The sequence below is a fragment of the Trichomonas vaginalis genome, chromosome I (assembly GCF_026262505.1).
Source record: "Trichomonas vaginalis G3 chromosome I, whole genome shotgun sequence".
Taxonomy (NCBI): Eukaryota; Parabasalia; order Trichomonadida; family Trichomonadidae; genus Trichomonas; species Trichomonas vaginalis.
In genome coordinates, this window is record NC_067203.1 from 3603442 (window position 1) to 3620259 (window position 16818).

Here is a 16818-nt window from a genome sequence, read left to right on the forward strand (position 1 = left end):
ACAAAGACTTAAAAGATTGTTTGTAACAATCTTTTAAGCCTTTTGTCGACAATATGATGTTGATTATTGCCAAAATTCTCATTAAAACAGAATAAATTTGAAATTCCAGCTGTTGATGAAAGAATTAAATAAATGTGATATTCAAATAAATCATTTTCATTTTATAAATTTAACAGAAATAATAAATACAATAAAGAATAAAATCTTATGGAAGGAATGGTTGCATCTGATCATTAAATTGATGTAATGCAGCAATGAATTGGATTGATTCAGGAGAGAATGAAGTTGACTTTTCAGCAAACTGAGCCATTTGTGCTAAACTTTCAACTCTTGCAGCCAATTCTGATCTTTCTCGGGTCATCTTCTGTATTGTATCCTTAAGTTTAGGTATTGTCTGCTCTGTTGTCATTGCCAATTGTCTTCTCGTATCGCTAAGAATCTGGGACAAAGATGAATTCTTGTTCGTCAAATCCTGTATTGTCATCTTGTAATGGTTTGCTGCTGCATTCATTTCTTTCTGAGCGTTAACAATTTTATCTGCTGCAAGCCTTTGAACTTCTTCACTCTTACTTCTATGAAGAAGTGTCTCTTCTCTTGCATTATTCGCTTGTTCTCTGCATTTCTGTAGTTCTTCCTGGAAATCTCTTGTCAATTTCTGACTTTCAAGAAGCTTATCGCTCAATGATTGTAAAGTTATATTCTTCTGATTAAGTTCTTCAACTGTTGCAAAATGTTCGACTTTCATCCTTTCCAAGATTGTTCTGAACTTTTGTCTTAAATCAGGGACTGTATTAGATATCTTTTCTGATTCTTCTAGGTCTTCTTTTGCCTTATTTAATTCTTCTTGTAACTTAACTGCTAATTGTTTGAGTTCTTCGTATTTCTGTTCCATTTGTGTTATCTTTGCTTTAGCATTTAATAATTCTTGGTTAAGTGTTGCATTGTCATGCATTGATTCTTCACTTGATCTAATAATCAGTTCAAGCTGCTGTGATCTAAGTCTGAGAGACTGAAGTTCATTCTTTTCCTGCTCAGATAAACTGTTTTGCATTGAAGATTTGAGATCTTGAATTTGTTGTCTTAATCTAGCGCATTCTGGGCATGAAACAGGAGCTGATGTTGTGTTATTCTTATCGCTAGATAACTGTTCAAGAAGTAATTCAAGCTGCTTGATCTTCTTGTCTTTGTCTTCAATTTCTGTATCATATTTAGCTTGTAATTCATCGAGTTGCAATGTCAATGTTTCAATTTTTTCCGATGTTGCATCATTTTGTTGCTGCTTTTGCTGAGTTTGAAGAAGCTCGGCAGATTTAGCTTCAGCTTGCTTAATCTGTTTCTTCAAAGAATCAATGATTTGATCCTTTTCAGCGATAATTTGCTTGAGATTATCTCCAACAAATGAAACTTCAGCTGACATAAGAGCGATAGTTGAAATTTTCTCTTGAAGATCCTTTTGAGTTGATTCTAATTGTGCTTGAAGGAGTTTCGAATCTTCTTTAAGGGAATCGTTTTCAGATTTAAGAGATTCAATCATTTGCTTTGTGGATTCATCAGATTCTTTGCTCTTTTGAGATTGAGTTGATGATTTGCTGCCCTTATCTGAACTTGAATCGTCATCATCAATGAGACTTTCAATTGATGGCTTTTCATCCTCGTCAATATCAAATATAACACCTTTCCTCTTCTTGTCAGCATTTGGTTTCTTGCTTGGTGGATTTTGCTTCTTACTTGAAGAAGTTTTGGTTGTAAGCTTACTCTTCTTTGAAGAACTATCCGAGTTTGGCGATTTTTCGTGTTCTTCTTTTCTTTCGGCATCAATGGAAATATATTTGATTGGTGACATACCCATTTTCTTTGTTGATGGAGATGGTGGCGGTTTTGTTGGAGATTGGGGAGCACTTAATGGCATAGTCTGATTTGTAAAGTTACCAGAATCAATTTGAGCTTGGAGCTTATCTATTTCTTCTTGTAATTGCTGATTCTTATATCTGATTGAAATCATGTAACCATCACGGCCGGTTTCTTTTTGTAATTCGAGACCTAATCTTGATATTTCATCATCACGAAGTTTCATTAAATCCTTCAAGTCGTTAATGTTCGTTATTAAAGTTTCTTTCTCTTTCTCTTTGAGTTCGATGGTTTCTTTTAGCTGAGTAATAGTTTGATTAAGCTGCTTGATTTCTGCTTCATGCTCTGCATTTGATGCATATGATGATTGACCAATACTTGGTGCAATCGAACCATTTCTTCGGGATCTTGAACTTGCACGCCTGGTAGATCTACTGCTAGTTGGCTCCTGAGCTTCTTGAGGAAGTTCAAGCAACTGTTTTAATCGCAGTATCTCTGCTTGTTGCTCTTTAATCGTTTCTTCATTCTTTTGAGCGTAAAGTTTTACTCTGCGATTTTCTTCTTGAACTTCATACATGTTATTTGTAATCTGTTTTTCTTTAGCGCGCGTTTCTTCTGTCATTTTTATAAGCAGTTTATGTAATTGAGTATTTTCTCTCACTAAACGAATTTGTTCTGCATGTAATGGTTCAATTTGAACTTTCGATTGATCAAGTTCTTCTTGTGCTTTTTTCAAATTCTCTTCCGTTATTTGCAATTGTCGAGTTGTTGTAAAAACGTCATTTAATAGTTGCTGAGCTAATGGAGCAGAATCTAAGCCAAGTATAAAGCTCTCATACCCCATAACATCCAGACGACGTCGAAGGGCTATGAATTGAGTTGACCCCTTTGATGTCATTCTGAAAGTTTTAAATGTCCACAAAAAATTTATCAAACTCATATTGAAACCCGTGGTTATTAGAAATCAAGAACATCATAACAACAATATCCTTGACTCCAAGAATATATATATGCATTCCTGAATCTCAACATTGCTTAATTGATTGCAAACTTTTCTATATCTTGAATATCAATCCATTGAAACTCGTCATTGATTAAAATAACATTAGTAATCACACCACTACAAGATGCATACCAATACTTTAACTAGAGATTCATTCCTTTCTTATATTGATCTCGATTTTGGGATTTCTATATTGGTATCAAAAAACAGATTCTAAGTAAAAAGAATAAAAGAGAAAAATCTGTTTCCAATGTATAATATTTGTTGTCTTCCAGATTGCATTCATTTTTGTTACGTGTTGATATGTTGACTTAAAATATTCCTCAAGAAATACTATGTATTAGAGTAATTCAGCATATTTGAATGTGAATGTTATAATTTGTTTTACATATTCAATCAATTCTTGTCATATTACAATAATGACATATTGCTCTGAACTCCCAATATTCTATCAACATAATGCATATTGAGGCAAAGTTTGTGATACCTTCATGATTCTATAACTAGTTAAGTAACCATTGATTCACCAACTAGCTTTAAAATAAATTAAAGGAATTATGTATTTTCCTCCATTTTCAGTTGAGATGATCCGCCAATAAGATTCAATAATTTTGCGAATTGGAACTCATTTGAGATCTTTTAATCGAAATAACTGTGCAACCTTTATAGCATCAAAATACCAAATCGAATTACACATGGCAAGATTGAAATTTTATTTCAGGATAGAAAAAACCGTCTGATTTATCTCACTTTTACGGTTTTTTTCAATTGGATTAATGGCTGATTATCACGCACAAACTCAGCAGAATCTTCAAAGGGCAGACCAGAAGCTCGATGCTCTTGTTGATATTACAGCTCAGCAGAAGTATCAAGCCGGTCAAATTAACACAGAACTTAAAGACCAAAATCAAATGATTTCAAATATTAATGATAAAATGGACAATGCAGACCAGAAAGTCGTCACAGCTACTGATAACGTCAATAAACTTCTCAAGAAAAAGAGCTCAATGATCGCTTTCTTATTTATGATTTTATTCCTTATCGGAATCGTCCTCGTTTGGGTCTTGATGTAAAATTTTAATTTTATTTAGGTTAAAAGTTCATTATATCTTTTACAATTATACTATCATTTTTCTTTTCTTTTAATTTTTTTTATTCAGAATTATTTTTTATTAAGTTTAACCTTTTAAGAACTGTTTCTGCCATTTGTTTTAGAGCAGGGTCATCACAGTTCTGCATATTAATTAAGCGAGAAACTAACTGAAGTCGGAATTCTTTGAGAGTGTCTGCTATATCATCCATATTAAACTCATCAATGCTTTCTAATAGCACTTTCATAATCATCATCAATAAATTAGGGTCTTCATTCTTTTCTACACAAATAATTGCATGGGCAAGTTTTCCAAGTAAAGTATCTTTATCATTTTTCAAGGCATTATAAGCTCCTGATGAAGGACAAGCTAGGAAATTATCAATACATTCAAGACAACTCCATACAATGGCCGCATTAAGTGGTGGTTTTCCAGGGTAGTTAATATGCTTCTTTATCTTCTTAACATTGTCATCGCTGAATATTGTTGCATATTTGGATAAAATGGCGTAAAGAGCTACTACATGTTCTTCAATTTGTTCGCGAGTTTCTTGAGTTATTGAATCAAGGCTATTTTTGATACGTTCAGCTTTTGATTCGTCTGCGTATTGGCAAATTGTGGTAAGTAATTGCAAGATTTCTATCATAAATTGTGGATCTTTTAAGTAAACAAGAATGGAATTAAATTTATCGTAATTTAAAACTTCTTTGCAGAATTGCTCATCATTTATTGATAAAACTCGAAGAGATTGAAGCGCTAAGAGTCTGCATTGAACATTTCCATTTTTTTCATCAATTAACTGGAACAATATAGGTATGAAGTTTGTTGCTGGAGTATTTGTCGCAAGATTTTGTGCTATTTGATGAAAAACCTTGCTGGTTTCATGACTGATATGTAAATGCCGAATTAAATTAGAAAATGGATCAATGATAGAGTTGGATAAGGAGTATGCTATTGAATTTGATGTATTAATCAGTGGTCTATTTAATGGATCATCTAATTGTTGAATCTCACGCAAAAATTGCGGAGTTTGAGAACGACCAGATCTAAATTCACCTTTAATATCATTAGTAGATACTAAAGTATCTTCCATACCTGGTTCGATATCAATTGTTTGAGGTGTATGCATTCTAAAATTTTAGAAGAGGAATTGTTTAGAAAAAAAATTCAAAAATGGAGATGGGGGGAATCGAACCCCCGGCCTCAACTATGCTAAAGTCGCACTCTACCACTGAGCCACACCCCCTATTTTGATAGCACATCTCTATTAAAATCCATAATAAATTTATTATTCGAAATACGTGCCAAAAGTTAATACCAAATAATAAATCCCCGATAGATCAATGACTAATCAAAAGTTTTCGCTTTTTAATCAATTTATTACAGACTATATTTTATTCAACTCTACAACAACATAACTAATCAATTATATTATTAGCATCAATCAAAAACGCAAACCGCATGTTTTCCTTTAGTATAACACCAATTCATTCCAATTTCTTTTTTTGTATATGCATTTGTAATGAACCAGTGAAAACGAATTAGCTTATGTCTCTTGAATGTTTTTCATGGTTTCTAACTTTTTGAGCTGACGTGATACCTCTAATATATCGTTATAATTCACATCCGGCGGACCTCTTCTCTCTTCTATTCGCTTAAGTGTTTCTGTCCTAGCTTTAAATGCAACTTTGGAGGGATGTGCACCTGGATTTACGACACAAAGATCTGGTGAAATCGGATGAGGTTCGATCTGATCGAAAATATTTCTTTTAACGTGTGCAATTGATTTTGCTGCAATACTCACTCCCTTCACCTCGAATCCAATTTGTGATTTGGGAGTATATGCAGATAACGAATTTTGTTGCGAAGCTGATTTTGATCTTGCTTGTATCTTCTTTTTCTTCTCACTATATTGGTTGTATCTTCTGTTTTCGAAATAAGCTCCATAACTTCTGTTTTTCTTGATTCCCTCGCTGTTATCATCTTTTTTCTCGTTAATATCGGTATGGAGTTCATGACGAACTTGATAAGTTTCTTTTTCTCTTCGTTTGCCAAGGTTATGCATCTCTTCTGTGAGGCTAGGTATGTACGGGCGCTTTATCATTATTGTAATTACTTTTCAATGTGCGCATTTTTGTATGAAAAATTTCGGTTGCGTAAATTTGATTAGGATAAAATGCATATATTTTGAGTGTACAATAAAATCCAAAAATTTAAAATTTAAATAATCAAACTTTTTGTAATCAAAGTTTTCAATTGGTTTGATAAGAGAAGCAACGAACGAAGTAATCCTGCTTCTTTTGGTAATAACATTCTTCTTCAGATACAGAATTTTATCCATTGAGAGCATAATTCCATTTGATCAAGCCGCAATTATTCTCTTCAATTCTCGTTTATGTGTAATAATATTCTTATATCAATTTTCTTTAATAATTCAGTTACAAATTCTATAAAAACAATACAATATCTGTTGATAATATTTCAACTTATTGTTTTCATGTTGCATGTTAATTTCTTGCTTCATCAGTAGAATGATATTTTAATTATGAGTGTTCTGTAGAACTATATAAAACATATTTCAGCTGAGATTTCCAACATGAATTATGCATCTACAACTAATAAGGTTAGGATATCACTTAGCAGTGTAACCTACAAATGCTCTAGAATAGGCTTAGGTTATAAAGAATTGATAAATTTACCAAAATCTTTGTAAAAAGTTAGAAAAGCGAATGGATTTAAGTTACAGACTTGAGTATGAAGTAAATTATTGATGTTTTTCGAATATATCTTTCAAAAAAATTTACCCTTCGAATTTGTCCTTTTTGATTGAATGATTTACAAACGGTTATAGCCCAATCATTTTAGCATGTGTCTACTGTTGATGGATCGTTCCATTTGGCATCATGAAACATGTAATAAATTAACGGGACAAACGGCATCTATTCTTTAATATCTGTCACCTGGCCTGTTTAACACTTCTTTATTAAAAAAAAATTGCGTTCAATAATTTCCAAAACTTGAACTGTTTCAAGTTGTTACAATAAGCACATATCAATTTGTTTACGAAAGAATACTTACTGTTACTTAATTTATTTTGAATAATTTTGTTTAATTTTTTATTTGAGTTTATTTATTTCTCTAGTTTGATATGCGATACTATCATTATGAGTATAACCAGTAAGGGAATATATAAAAATGAAAATTTCTATAAATCGAAAACAGAACAATCTTTATTTAGCAAGCCAAGAAGGCGAATCAGAATCATCACGACTTGAGTTATCATCAGCTCCTTGTGGATCTGGTGCGTATTGAGGCTTTTCGTTATATGCTGGTGAATTCTCTTCAGCGGACTGAGTTGGAGCATCACTAGTACTATTTGATGGACCTGGTGGAGGTGGTTGAACATGTACTGAATGACCAGGGTTATAAGAATTGTCATAAGGAGGATGATTATATGATTGAGGTGGAATTGATTGCATTTGATTAGGATATGGTGGCTGGTATAGTGTATTATATTGTCCACCTTGAATTGGAGCGTGTGGTGGGTAACTTCCTGCTGGGGGAGGATATGAAGTGGGATTATTATAGTTTTGAGCAAATTCATTGACTTCGTTCTTCTTAGGAAGGGGTAAGAAGAATACTAATGCATCTGTTGGCTGCTTATTAACAAGAATTGTTGTTGATAATGAATATGTTTGTCCCTCTCTTTCGAAAGAAGGAATTGTAAGATTTAATGGCATATTAGGTGAATTGGGTTCAATTTGAGCGTTGTGAACAGGAAGCATACGGCAAGGTAACGAATAAAATTTTTCTGGATCTTGGAATGGGAATAAATTACTCTTGTGATGAGTATTTGGTGGTCTTGGACGAGGAACATTATATTGTGGTGGTTCTGGTGCACCATTCATACTTCTTTGGATTGGTTGATGAGTTCTCTTTTGTTTTGTTGAGATTTCAATTTTAAGTTTCTTACCCATAAATGTAACATCGTTTAATGATGCAACAGCTGATGAAGATGCGTTTGGGTCTTGAAAATGGACGTACGCAATTAAGTTTGCAGCGCCATGCCGATCTGGAATATCAACTCGTTCAATTTCTCCAAAAGGTTGGAATAATTTCCTAAACTCATTTTCGTCAAAAGCCTGCGGAAGATTTGAAACGTATAAAGAGCTCATCAAATGGACAAAAGTGACAATATTAACTTCAATAAGAAGTGTTTTATCTTCAACCACAAGGGATTTTCTTTGAGTTTATATTGAGATATAGCATGCAGGCAACATTTTGCACTCGTTGATATACATCACTATTGTTACTCATTAATCACGTTCTGAAATAATTAATTAGACAAGATTTTTTGATAGATATATTTAAGAAAATAGTGTCTCCAGCATAACTTTGAGATATATATTATAATCTGCACCTTCAATACTGTCATTTATCTTTTCAAACATCCAAATCTTGAGTTGATTTTAATATTATTCAGATTTTTGAATTTTACTTAAGAGTAATATTGGACTCACATAAGAAGTAACGAATATTATAAACAAGCTAAAAGTTTTAGTTATTTTTCATGTAATATCCAATATAATCTTCATAGCATATTTTACTATTAGTAGATAAATCTCTTTTTACATATTATAGAATGACGAGGTACCCAGAGCTTTTATTGTTTAGGTAATGCAAAATATTGTTCTCTAGAAGTAATCAAAATGTTTCGAAAGAAACCTCTCCTCAATGTCTATTTATTTCTTTGTATTTTATTTCTTATTTCATGTTGAAGAATTTTTTTTTTGGACAGAGAGATTTTTTTTTCAAAATTATGATTGATCAAAACGAGCCATACCAAGCACTCAGTGAAGAAGCAGAATCTGCTCTTCTTAATGAAACTGTCTGGGAAACAATAAATCGAGATTTAAATGAAATCAAATCTAAAGTATTAATAGTTTTAAATCCGAAATCATCAAGTGATACTGCATTTAGAGACTGGGATTTATGGGGACCAATGTTTTTTACTCTATTCCTCGCAGTTTCTCTCGCATTGTCAGGAGATTCATCACAGACATCAGTTTTATTTACAGATATATTCTCAATTTGCTCTTTTGGTGGAGCGTTTGTTACAATTAATTTTATTCTCCTTGGCGGAACCTCAGGATTTTTCCCAGCCTTTTGCGCTCTCGGATATTGCCTATTCCCAGTATGTATAAGTGCTTTAATATGCTCTATATTGAGTATTATATTTATCAGGCTTCTTGCTTGCGCTGGAGGACTTTATTGGTCTTCAATCGCAATTAGGAAATTTTTGCAAACTCAAATACCAGACGATAAGCGTATTTTAGGCTTGTATCCATGCATTTTATTTTACGCAATCATTACATGGGTTATTTTTGTTCATTAACTTTTTCCGATGCATCATAACCACGTTTCTGCACTTTATTGGTTTTTGTTTTGTTAGTTTAAAATATATTACCTATTATTCTCATTATTAACCATTTTTTAAATTTTATTTTTTTAAATAAGATAATTTGTTTCCCCGTGAATAGCAACTGTATTCCACATCGCTAAGTCATCAGGAAAATAAAGTTTTTCATTCCAAAATAAAATGGTAAAATACAGATTCTTAACGCTATAACACAAGACAACCTCTGAAAGGAATTTCTTTTAGACCATAGATAGATCATGATTAGGATCTAATTAGGTTGATTAAGAAAATGTTTGTTCTCAAGATTTATATTTTTGCTTTCCATATGTTACTTTCTCTAATATTATTAACGGTATGTTTCTGAAAGTGAGTTCACCTCAAATCAAAATTGAAATATAAGTTTTAAAGAAATTTATAATATTTTATACACTAAAACAAAAATATAAATGATATTTGTATGATATTATTAATATACCAAATATATTAATAATTTGTTACCACAGAGGATTCCATCCATGGTATAGATGAGCGAAATTATACATATCAGTAGCAGAACAAATCAATTTTGTGACTTGTTCTTGTTGTGTCAATCTGTGCTTCAAATCAAAATCTCTTCCATTAATTTTATCGGAAATTCTGTTAATTGCTCTATCAATATCATTCTCATCAGAGCCAGCATTTGATGGAAGAGAAGCTGAGAACTGGGAGTTTCTATTTGGCTTTATTCCGGTTGTTCCAAAACTTCTTACTAATGGAGCATGAGCGAAAATTTCGAGGACAGAAAGAACTTCTTCTCTGTGTCTTCTTATGAGTTTCACAATGTCCAAACACGTCTTTCTGAAGCTTCCATCTATTCCTGCTGGTCCGAAAGCTCTGATCATGAATCTCGTCAATCTGAAAGGTATCAGTTCTGGGAATAAAACTCTTTCTTTCGTTGTTTCGAAGCAATCTCCGAAATCAACGTGAATCACAGAACCCGTGAAATTATGGATCATTATATTACTTGGATGTCTGTCACCCAATCCCAAAATGTATCCAACAACAGACATCAAAGCCGAAGTCCTTGAGAAAGTTGTAACTCTCTTGATCCAGTTCTCTGCATCAGGAGCTTTCAACCACAAGATATCTGATAAAACAGAGTCACTTGTTTCATTGGAAACTTGTTGCAAAGCTTCCAATCTTTGAATTGGTCTTAAATCATCAAATTTTGGCGTAGTAATTTGCGACAATAATCTGGATTCATAATCAACAGGGATATTCCTTGCTGATCTAAAATCTCTGATTAACTTGAACATTGTGTCTGAGCCAGGAATCCACTGTATCAAACCAACAGTTGGCAATAATGGCATGATGAAGTTTGTGACGATTTTTGGCATCTCGATTGGAATAAAAGTATTTATCAAATGGAAAACTTGAACAACTCTTTGATCCAATCTCAAGTCTTCGTGGCCTTTCAATAGATACCAAAATTCACCACCATTTGAACCTATAATTGCCAATCTCTTTGGTCTTTGTTTGCTTGGAAAAACATCTAAACTGCTGGCAAATTTTTTCATCGTTATCACTTCACTTCCTGGTTTATAAGTTCCAGGAACAGCAATTGGAATGTCATTGAGTTCTGAAAGCCTTGGAGCAACGAATCTCATAGGTATTGATGACATCTGCTCTATCTCGTTCTTGATGTCGTTGCAAAGTGATCTATAATCCGACCAACTTTGTTCAACATCTTTTTTGTTTTTCGTGACAAAAAATCTTTTGAAACTTTGTTGCAAATTGTTGATTCTGTCACCAAACAAACGAACGAAATAAAGGTCGGCATCTGAATTAATGGATTTGGTTGATGCGAAAATCTTCTCAAGAGTTGTCTTCATTTCCTGGAGTTTTCCAGCTTTGAAATGATCAACTGCAAGATTCAAATTTTCCAACCACATTTCAGCTCTGTTTGTACAAGCAGTCATCAATCCTAAATAAATAATTGATGATGCTTCAACGACATCATTTCTTATCTTTGAGAATTCGTTTAACATCTGTTTGCCTCTCTGATCATTTGAGTCATTAAACGAGATGCAAAACATCAAAGAGAAAATGACGGCGTGATGATGCTCGAGTAAACAATGCCAAATTGTTTCTTGAGCGAATTCCTGCAAATATTTTATAGGATTCATGAATTGCGCGAACAATTGAGGAATCATTGGAAGCCAAAGCTCTGTTTTAATTGTTTCCAAGTTCTTTTTAACAGTATTAAAAACATTCGGGAATTTTCCTGCTCTAAAAACAATAGAACACAATTGCATCATTTCGGAAATTCCTTCTGCACATTTAATAAATGTTGTTATTGCATTTATAGCTGCATTTTCTCTATCACTGTCTTTCATGTTATATAATCTTAATTGTATCCATCCCCATAATTGCAAAGCTTTGTGGCTTTTTCCTCCACGTTTGCAGATCTTTGCAACACTTCTAAATGTATCTGCGTTGTTTTCTAATGTATCAGATCTAACAATCCATCGAGCTTTCATGAACAAACAACGTTCTGTCAATTGTTTATCACATTTCTCCTTTTCTAGTCTTTCTATTAGTTTGTTCAATACATCTAAAGCTTCTGTTTTTTCTTGTCTCTTCCAAAGAGAAACGGAATGTTCAAAAACAACAGGAGTTGGGGATTTAAGGATATCGAAATCAGGATAATAAATATTAAAGTAATAATCATGCAAATTCCATTCACTTGCGTTTCTTGCGAGTTTTAACAAAGTCAAGATTTCATTTTGAGCTGAAATTTTGTCGCCCAAAAGTTCAATTCTCATTAAAATTAATGGTTGCAATTGCATAAAAGAAAGATAAGGATTTCTCACTCTTTGGGCCCATATTTCTGCTTTCGGTTTCTCTTGTAATTCAACTAGCATTTCTGCTTGAATTAAGAAAGGAATAAACGAAGAGAAACCATGAGGGAAAAGAGATCCTGCTTTGTGTCCTAATGAATTAAATCCTTGTTCAACTAAATCATTGATAGGAAGTCCGAGTTTTATGTTTGCATAACATTTTGTGATGATACTCGGTATCGAATCATTTGGACAAAACTTTGTTGCCATGTTGAAATGTTCCCAATCATTTTGATGGTAAAAAGCCAAAGCAAATATTTGTGCAGCGTTTGATTTGTCCAAAGCAGGTAAAATATCAAATCTACTGAACAAAGAAGTGATTGAATCCCAATCAGAAACCATGGAATAACTATTCAACAAACCTAAGAAAGAATCATTACTTTCAATATCGTTTTTATAAAGATCAATTGCTTTTTGCCAGTCTCCTAATTGCGCAGCAAATTTTGGAGTAAACTTGATCTTCTTTGATTCTCTCAACGTGTGAATTAAACCATGAACATCATCTTCAAGAGCCAATTGATTATAAATCCTTAACAACATCTCAATTGTTTGCTGGGACATAGAGTTATTGTCTAAATCTTTTTGCGCGCAGAATAAAGCGAAAGGAAGTTTCTCAGCTCTATGAGCAGCTCTTGCCAAATCTTGGTAAGAAATATTAAGATGTTTCTCAGCTTTTTCCATGAATTCTGCCAAAGAAACAACAATTGTTAATACATACATTGGTGTTTCATTATCCATTAAAGCTGCATTCAATGCCTTGCAAATAACATATCGAGTAGAAGTACTAATAACATCCCAACACATTAAGAAAGCGGCATGTAATAATTTCAATGCAAAACCAGTGCAACTTTGTGCTAAACTATAACATCTTTTAATGATTGGACTTGGTGCTTGTGCAATAACACATAAACTTAAGCCTCTGATCCAATCTTTCCATTGGCTACTAGTGAATGTTTGTTCACATTGAACACTAGTAATTATTTGATAATTATCAACAGAATTGTCATTTTCGGTTTTGTCACTTTTTTCTAATTCAATTTCATCATTTTCTTGTTCATTTTGAAGTTTCAAGTCTTCTAGACTTAAATCTTTTTCGAACGCTTCTTTGATTTCATCAGTCATTAATTTAGAAGCGTTGAGTTGTATTATTGCATGACCTTTGTAAATTTCGAATTCTTTTCCTAAAGTTTTTGAAAGAGATTTCAACAATTTCACAGCTGCCAAACGAATTTCTTCGTTGTTATTTCTGAAGCATTGGAAACAAGCTCTAACAAGAAGACTTGAATAAGCAGAGCAATCATATAGCAATGACAATTTATGCAAAGAATTAACAGCTGTCAAAACAACTTCATCAAAACTTGCAGGATTATTTACAACTTCATAAATTTGTCTTAAAATGATGAAAACAAAGTCATCTGCGAACATTGACAATTCAGTAAGACAATTCAATATATTGCATGCAATTTCAGGTTGTTGTAGTTCAAATTCGAATAAAGTATCCAAAAGTGAAGTGACAATTTCTGGCAAAAATGGCGAAAATGATTCTGCCAAATATTTTGTAATTGTTGGAATTAAATCCAAAATCAAATGGAAGAAAGGAGTTCCTCGTAATTCGTATACAAGTTTTTCAAGGTCTCCTGCGTAGTGTTTCATCCAATCTGGATGTTTTATTATATTTTCCCTTAAAATTGTAAAATACTGTTCTTTTTCATCAGTGACAGCTCCTCTTAATTGTTGTATCAAATTCAAAATGAATTGGGTGAAGAATGGTTTTGAAATTGTCGAATTATCTTTAAATATATCAGTCAATGCTTGAAGAGTTCTCAAATGAATTGCGTATTGTTGATCATCATCTAACAACCAAAGCAAAGCTGATGAAACATTGACAATCGACCATTCTTCAAGAGTTATTTGCCCATTAATAAAATCTTGTTCGTAATTTCTATCAAAGTTTTCTGTCAACGATATCTCTTTTTCTTCAATTTGCGGCAAAGCAGCACCGAATCTTCCGTAAACTTTAAAAATTGCTGCATGAACTTTTGTACTCGAATAACGAGAACCAATCGAAAACAAAGTGTTCAAGAGTGTTGGGAACTCTTTACGAGCATTTACACCCATGTAATCAATGATAAAACACAAAGCATCTAAAGCAGAAATTGCAATTGATTTGTGAACACTTTCTGTCAAAATGTCGATAAACAAATTTGCAATTTCTTTGAATTGCGGACTTAACAAACTCGTCTGCATTTGGCAACTCAAAGATATAGTATCAATGAAATTAATACTTATTAATCTAGAGAAATCCTGTTCAAAAGTTGTCAAATTTTTCAAAGATTGATCTTGATTTTGATGACAAATATTTTTCCTCAAATACGTCATTGCAATTGGAATGAAAGCAGGAATATATATAGGAAGAATTGGCTTGCAAGCTTTAATAATAATAGGAAAACACCTTGTTGTCTGTGCCTGCAATTTGAGTAATGGAGAACTCTCACAAATAAACAAAGCATCCAACATAACACGTCTAAAAATTGACAAAATCATTGATGGATTTGATTCAGCGAGTTCTCCAAGAATTGTTAATGTTCTTGATCTCACTCTGAAACTATCATCATTAACCAAAACAGAGAACAGGCTAAGAGCCGATGGAAATGAAAGAAAAGGTGAATAAGGAGGTGTCAAAGATTCCATAATTGCCAATCTAACTTCAACACTTGTTTCTGAAACAGCAAGTGAAAGGATGTCATCAACAAGTTCTCTGTAAGAGTCAGCATATATATCAGATGAAAGAGAAAGCAATGCAGCAGGAGTGTATTGACGGATATTCTGATCAGTTGAATTAAGAAGTGGTCGAATGAGTGGCAACAAAATTTCGGAATTTTGTGGACTGAATTTCGGACATTTCGCAATGATTCGTAATGGAATTTCGCATCTCCCTTCGTTGATTTCGGAAACTAATTTCTTCAGAAGGTTTTTCTCTGTGAGTGTCCACAATGCTTGTGTCTCGTGAAGTAGTTGAGGTACAATTTCTAGGAAATTGTTTGTAAATGGTGCTAAAACAATAATTCCTGCAACTTCAACAAGTCTTGTCTGATAAATTACAGGAAGATTAACATTAAAGGCTTGTAATAATGCGAAACTTACCTTTTCTGATTCTTCATTACGTAATGCAAATAAAGATCTGATCATTGTTAATAATTTATGGTCATTGTTCTCAAAAACATCAGGAAGATTCTTTAAAAGCATAATATTGCACTTAACAACACTATTCGGTGGGTGAGAATCCCTCCAAAGTATACTTGTGACAGCTTCTGTATGTTCATTACGAAAAGTGAGTGGATCTAAAGGAGCTAAGACAATTAATAGTCTTAGAGCTGCAATGGAAACATACTCCTCCTCAGATTTCATTAATTGTCGGCATTTCGACATATATGAACTTGCATCTTTTGCCAAAAGCTCTGGATACATGTTTCCGTATGCGTATAAGACGATCAAAGATCCATGCTGCTCTTCTGGATGCTCTGAAGTTAATAGACGTCGTGCAGTTTGAAATAATGTTAAAATTTTCGGTCCTTTTTTAGATCTATCAAGGAAATCGCATATTTTCTTTTCAGATCGTATACGTACTTGTAGATTTTTATGAAATATGCCTACAGTTAAAGCATCTAAAAACTGTTGAGATGAAATTAAAAGAGTTGTTGAAGCAAACATAGCAAACCATCCGAGAAGGTTTAGCGCATTGTTAACCTTACACTCGTTTATAGTGCCTGAAAGCCAGTCTTTGCAGCGTTCCAATTCGAAAACTAGAAAATTTTGATCCTTTAAGTAACTTGAACGACAGAATTTTGCAATTGTACACGTTATGAATTCGGAGGCGATAACGTCTTCGCATGGAAGTAAACAAGATAATCTTTGCAATAAATCTAAAAAGTGTAATGGCCTTAACTTTCCTAATACACGTATTCCAATGCATGCTCTAATTCTATTTTTTGGATCGTCTGCTTCTAATATTGCATTAATGGTTTTGTTCATGGCAGCTTTTGCGACTTTTAATTCATGATAATGCATATTCATCCATCCCTTGAAAAGTACCTTTCTATATTCTTTATATGTTGAAAGGACTTCAGGGAGTGTGTCTGGAATATCTAAATCTTGAAGATTCAAAAGAAAAATTATAAATTTAGGGTTCGCTCCAACGATACAAAGTATTCAATTTTTAAATAGTTTACAACTATTAATCGTCATTGTCTTTTTTGAAAATCCACTTTTTAGACGCATCTACTTAATATTATCTATTGCAGACAAAATAAATACCTTCTATAATTGTATTAGAAAAGAAAATATTAAATTAGCCAGGTCTGAAATTAATAATCGTCAAAGTGTTTATTTTGCAGGAAATATTGTTTTAAATAGTAAGTAAATAATATCAAAATCGAAATTTTTACAAAATTCTACAATTTTATGTTCTATTCCAATTATCTATGCTACTGGTGATCCAAGAACAAAATTTTTACGATGCACTAAGGACTTCTAAATACATTGTTGCGTTTATCATTCAACCAATTGCACAATATTGCA

General features: G+C 32.8%; 7 protein-coding genes and 1 non-coding gene across 8 annotated transcripts; 2 read left to right on the top strand and 6 right to left on the bottom strand.

Annotated features, from left to right (window-relative positions):
• Positions 1-146: 146 nt before the first annotated feature.
• Positions 147-2755, bottom strand: TVAGG3_0923400 (centrosomal protein family; the record flags this gene model as incomplete). The annotated part of the gene is made up of 1 exon (XM_001314433.1): positions 206-2746. The coding sequence occupies one exon, from the start codon at positions 2744-2746 to the stop codon at positions 206-208; it is 2541 nt and encodes an 846-aa protein (XP_001314453.1).
• An 862-nt stretch (positions 2756-3617) lies between these two features.
• On the top strand, positions 3618-3967 carry TVAGG3_0923410 (SNARE fusion complex family; the record flags this gene model as incomplete). The annotated part of the gene is made up of 1 exon (XM_001314434.2): positions 3628-3924. One exon carries the CDS (start codon positions 3628-3630, stop codon positions 3922-3924), a length of 297 nt encoding a protein of 98 aa, XP_001314454.1.
• Positions 3968-4003: 36 nt separating this feature from the next.
• On the bottom strand, positions 4004-5071 carry TVAGG3_0923420 (armadillo (ARM) repeat-containing protein family; the record flags this gene model as incomplete). Its single annotated transcript, XM_001314435.1, has 1 exon — positions 4004-5071. The coding sequence occupies one exon, from the start codon at positions 5069-5071 to the stop codon at positions 4004-4006; it is 1068 nt and encodes a 355-aa protein (XP_001314455.1).
• Positions 5072-5116: 45 nt separating this feature from the next.
• TVAGG3_0923430 lies at positions 5117-5188 on the bottom strand. The gene has a single exon. It is a non-coding gene; the product is annotated as a tRNA-Ala (tRNA).
• Positions 5189-5245: 57 nt separating this feature from the next.
• Positions 5246-6064, bottom strand: TVAGG3_0923440 (uncharacterized protein; the record flags this gene model as incomplete). The annotated part of the gene is made up of 1 exon (XM_001314436.2): positions 5489-6046. The coding sequence occupies one exon, from the start codon at positions 6044-6046 to the stop codon at positions 5489-5491; it is 558 nt and encodes a 185-aa protein (XP_001314456.1).
• A 1030-nt stretch (positions 6065-7094) lies between these two features.
• Positions 7095-8252, bottom strand: TVAGG3_0923450 (eukaryotic translation initiation factor 3 subunit G family; the record flags this gene model as incomplete). Its single annotated transcript, XM_001314437.1, has 1 exon — positions 7173-8117. The coding sequence occupies one exon, from the start codon at positions 8115-8117 to the stop codon at positions 7173-7175; it is 945 nt and encodes a 314-aa protein (XP_001314457.1).
• A 502-nt stretch (positions 8253-8754) lies between these two features.
• TVAGG3_0923460 (Golgi membrane protein YIP1 family) lies at positions 8755-9421 on the top strand (the record flags this gene model as incomplete). The annotated part of the gene is made up of 1 exon (XM_051252345.1): positions 8762-9337. One exon carries the CDS (start codon positions 8762-8764, stop codon positions 9335-9337), a length of 576 nt encoding a protein of 191 aa, XP_051077919.1.
• Positions 9422-9834: 413 nt separating this feature from the next.
• On the bottom strand, positions 9835-16395 carry TVAGG3_0923470 (ataxia telangiectasia mutated (ATM) -related family; the record flags this gene model as incomplete). Its single annotated transcript, XM_001314438.1, has 1 exon — positions 9856-16314. One exon carries the CDS (start codon positions 16312-16314, stop codon positions 9856-9858), a length of 6459 nt encoding a protein of 2152 aa, XP_001314458.1.
• Between the last annotated feature and the right edge of the window lie 423 nt (positions 16396-16818).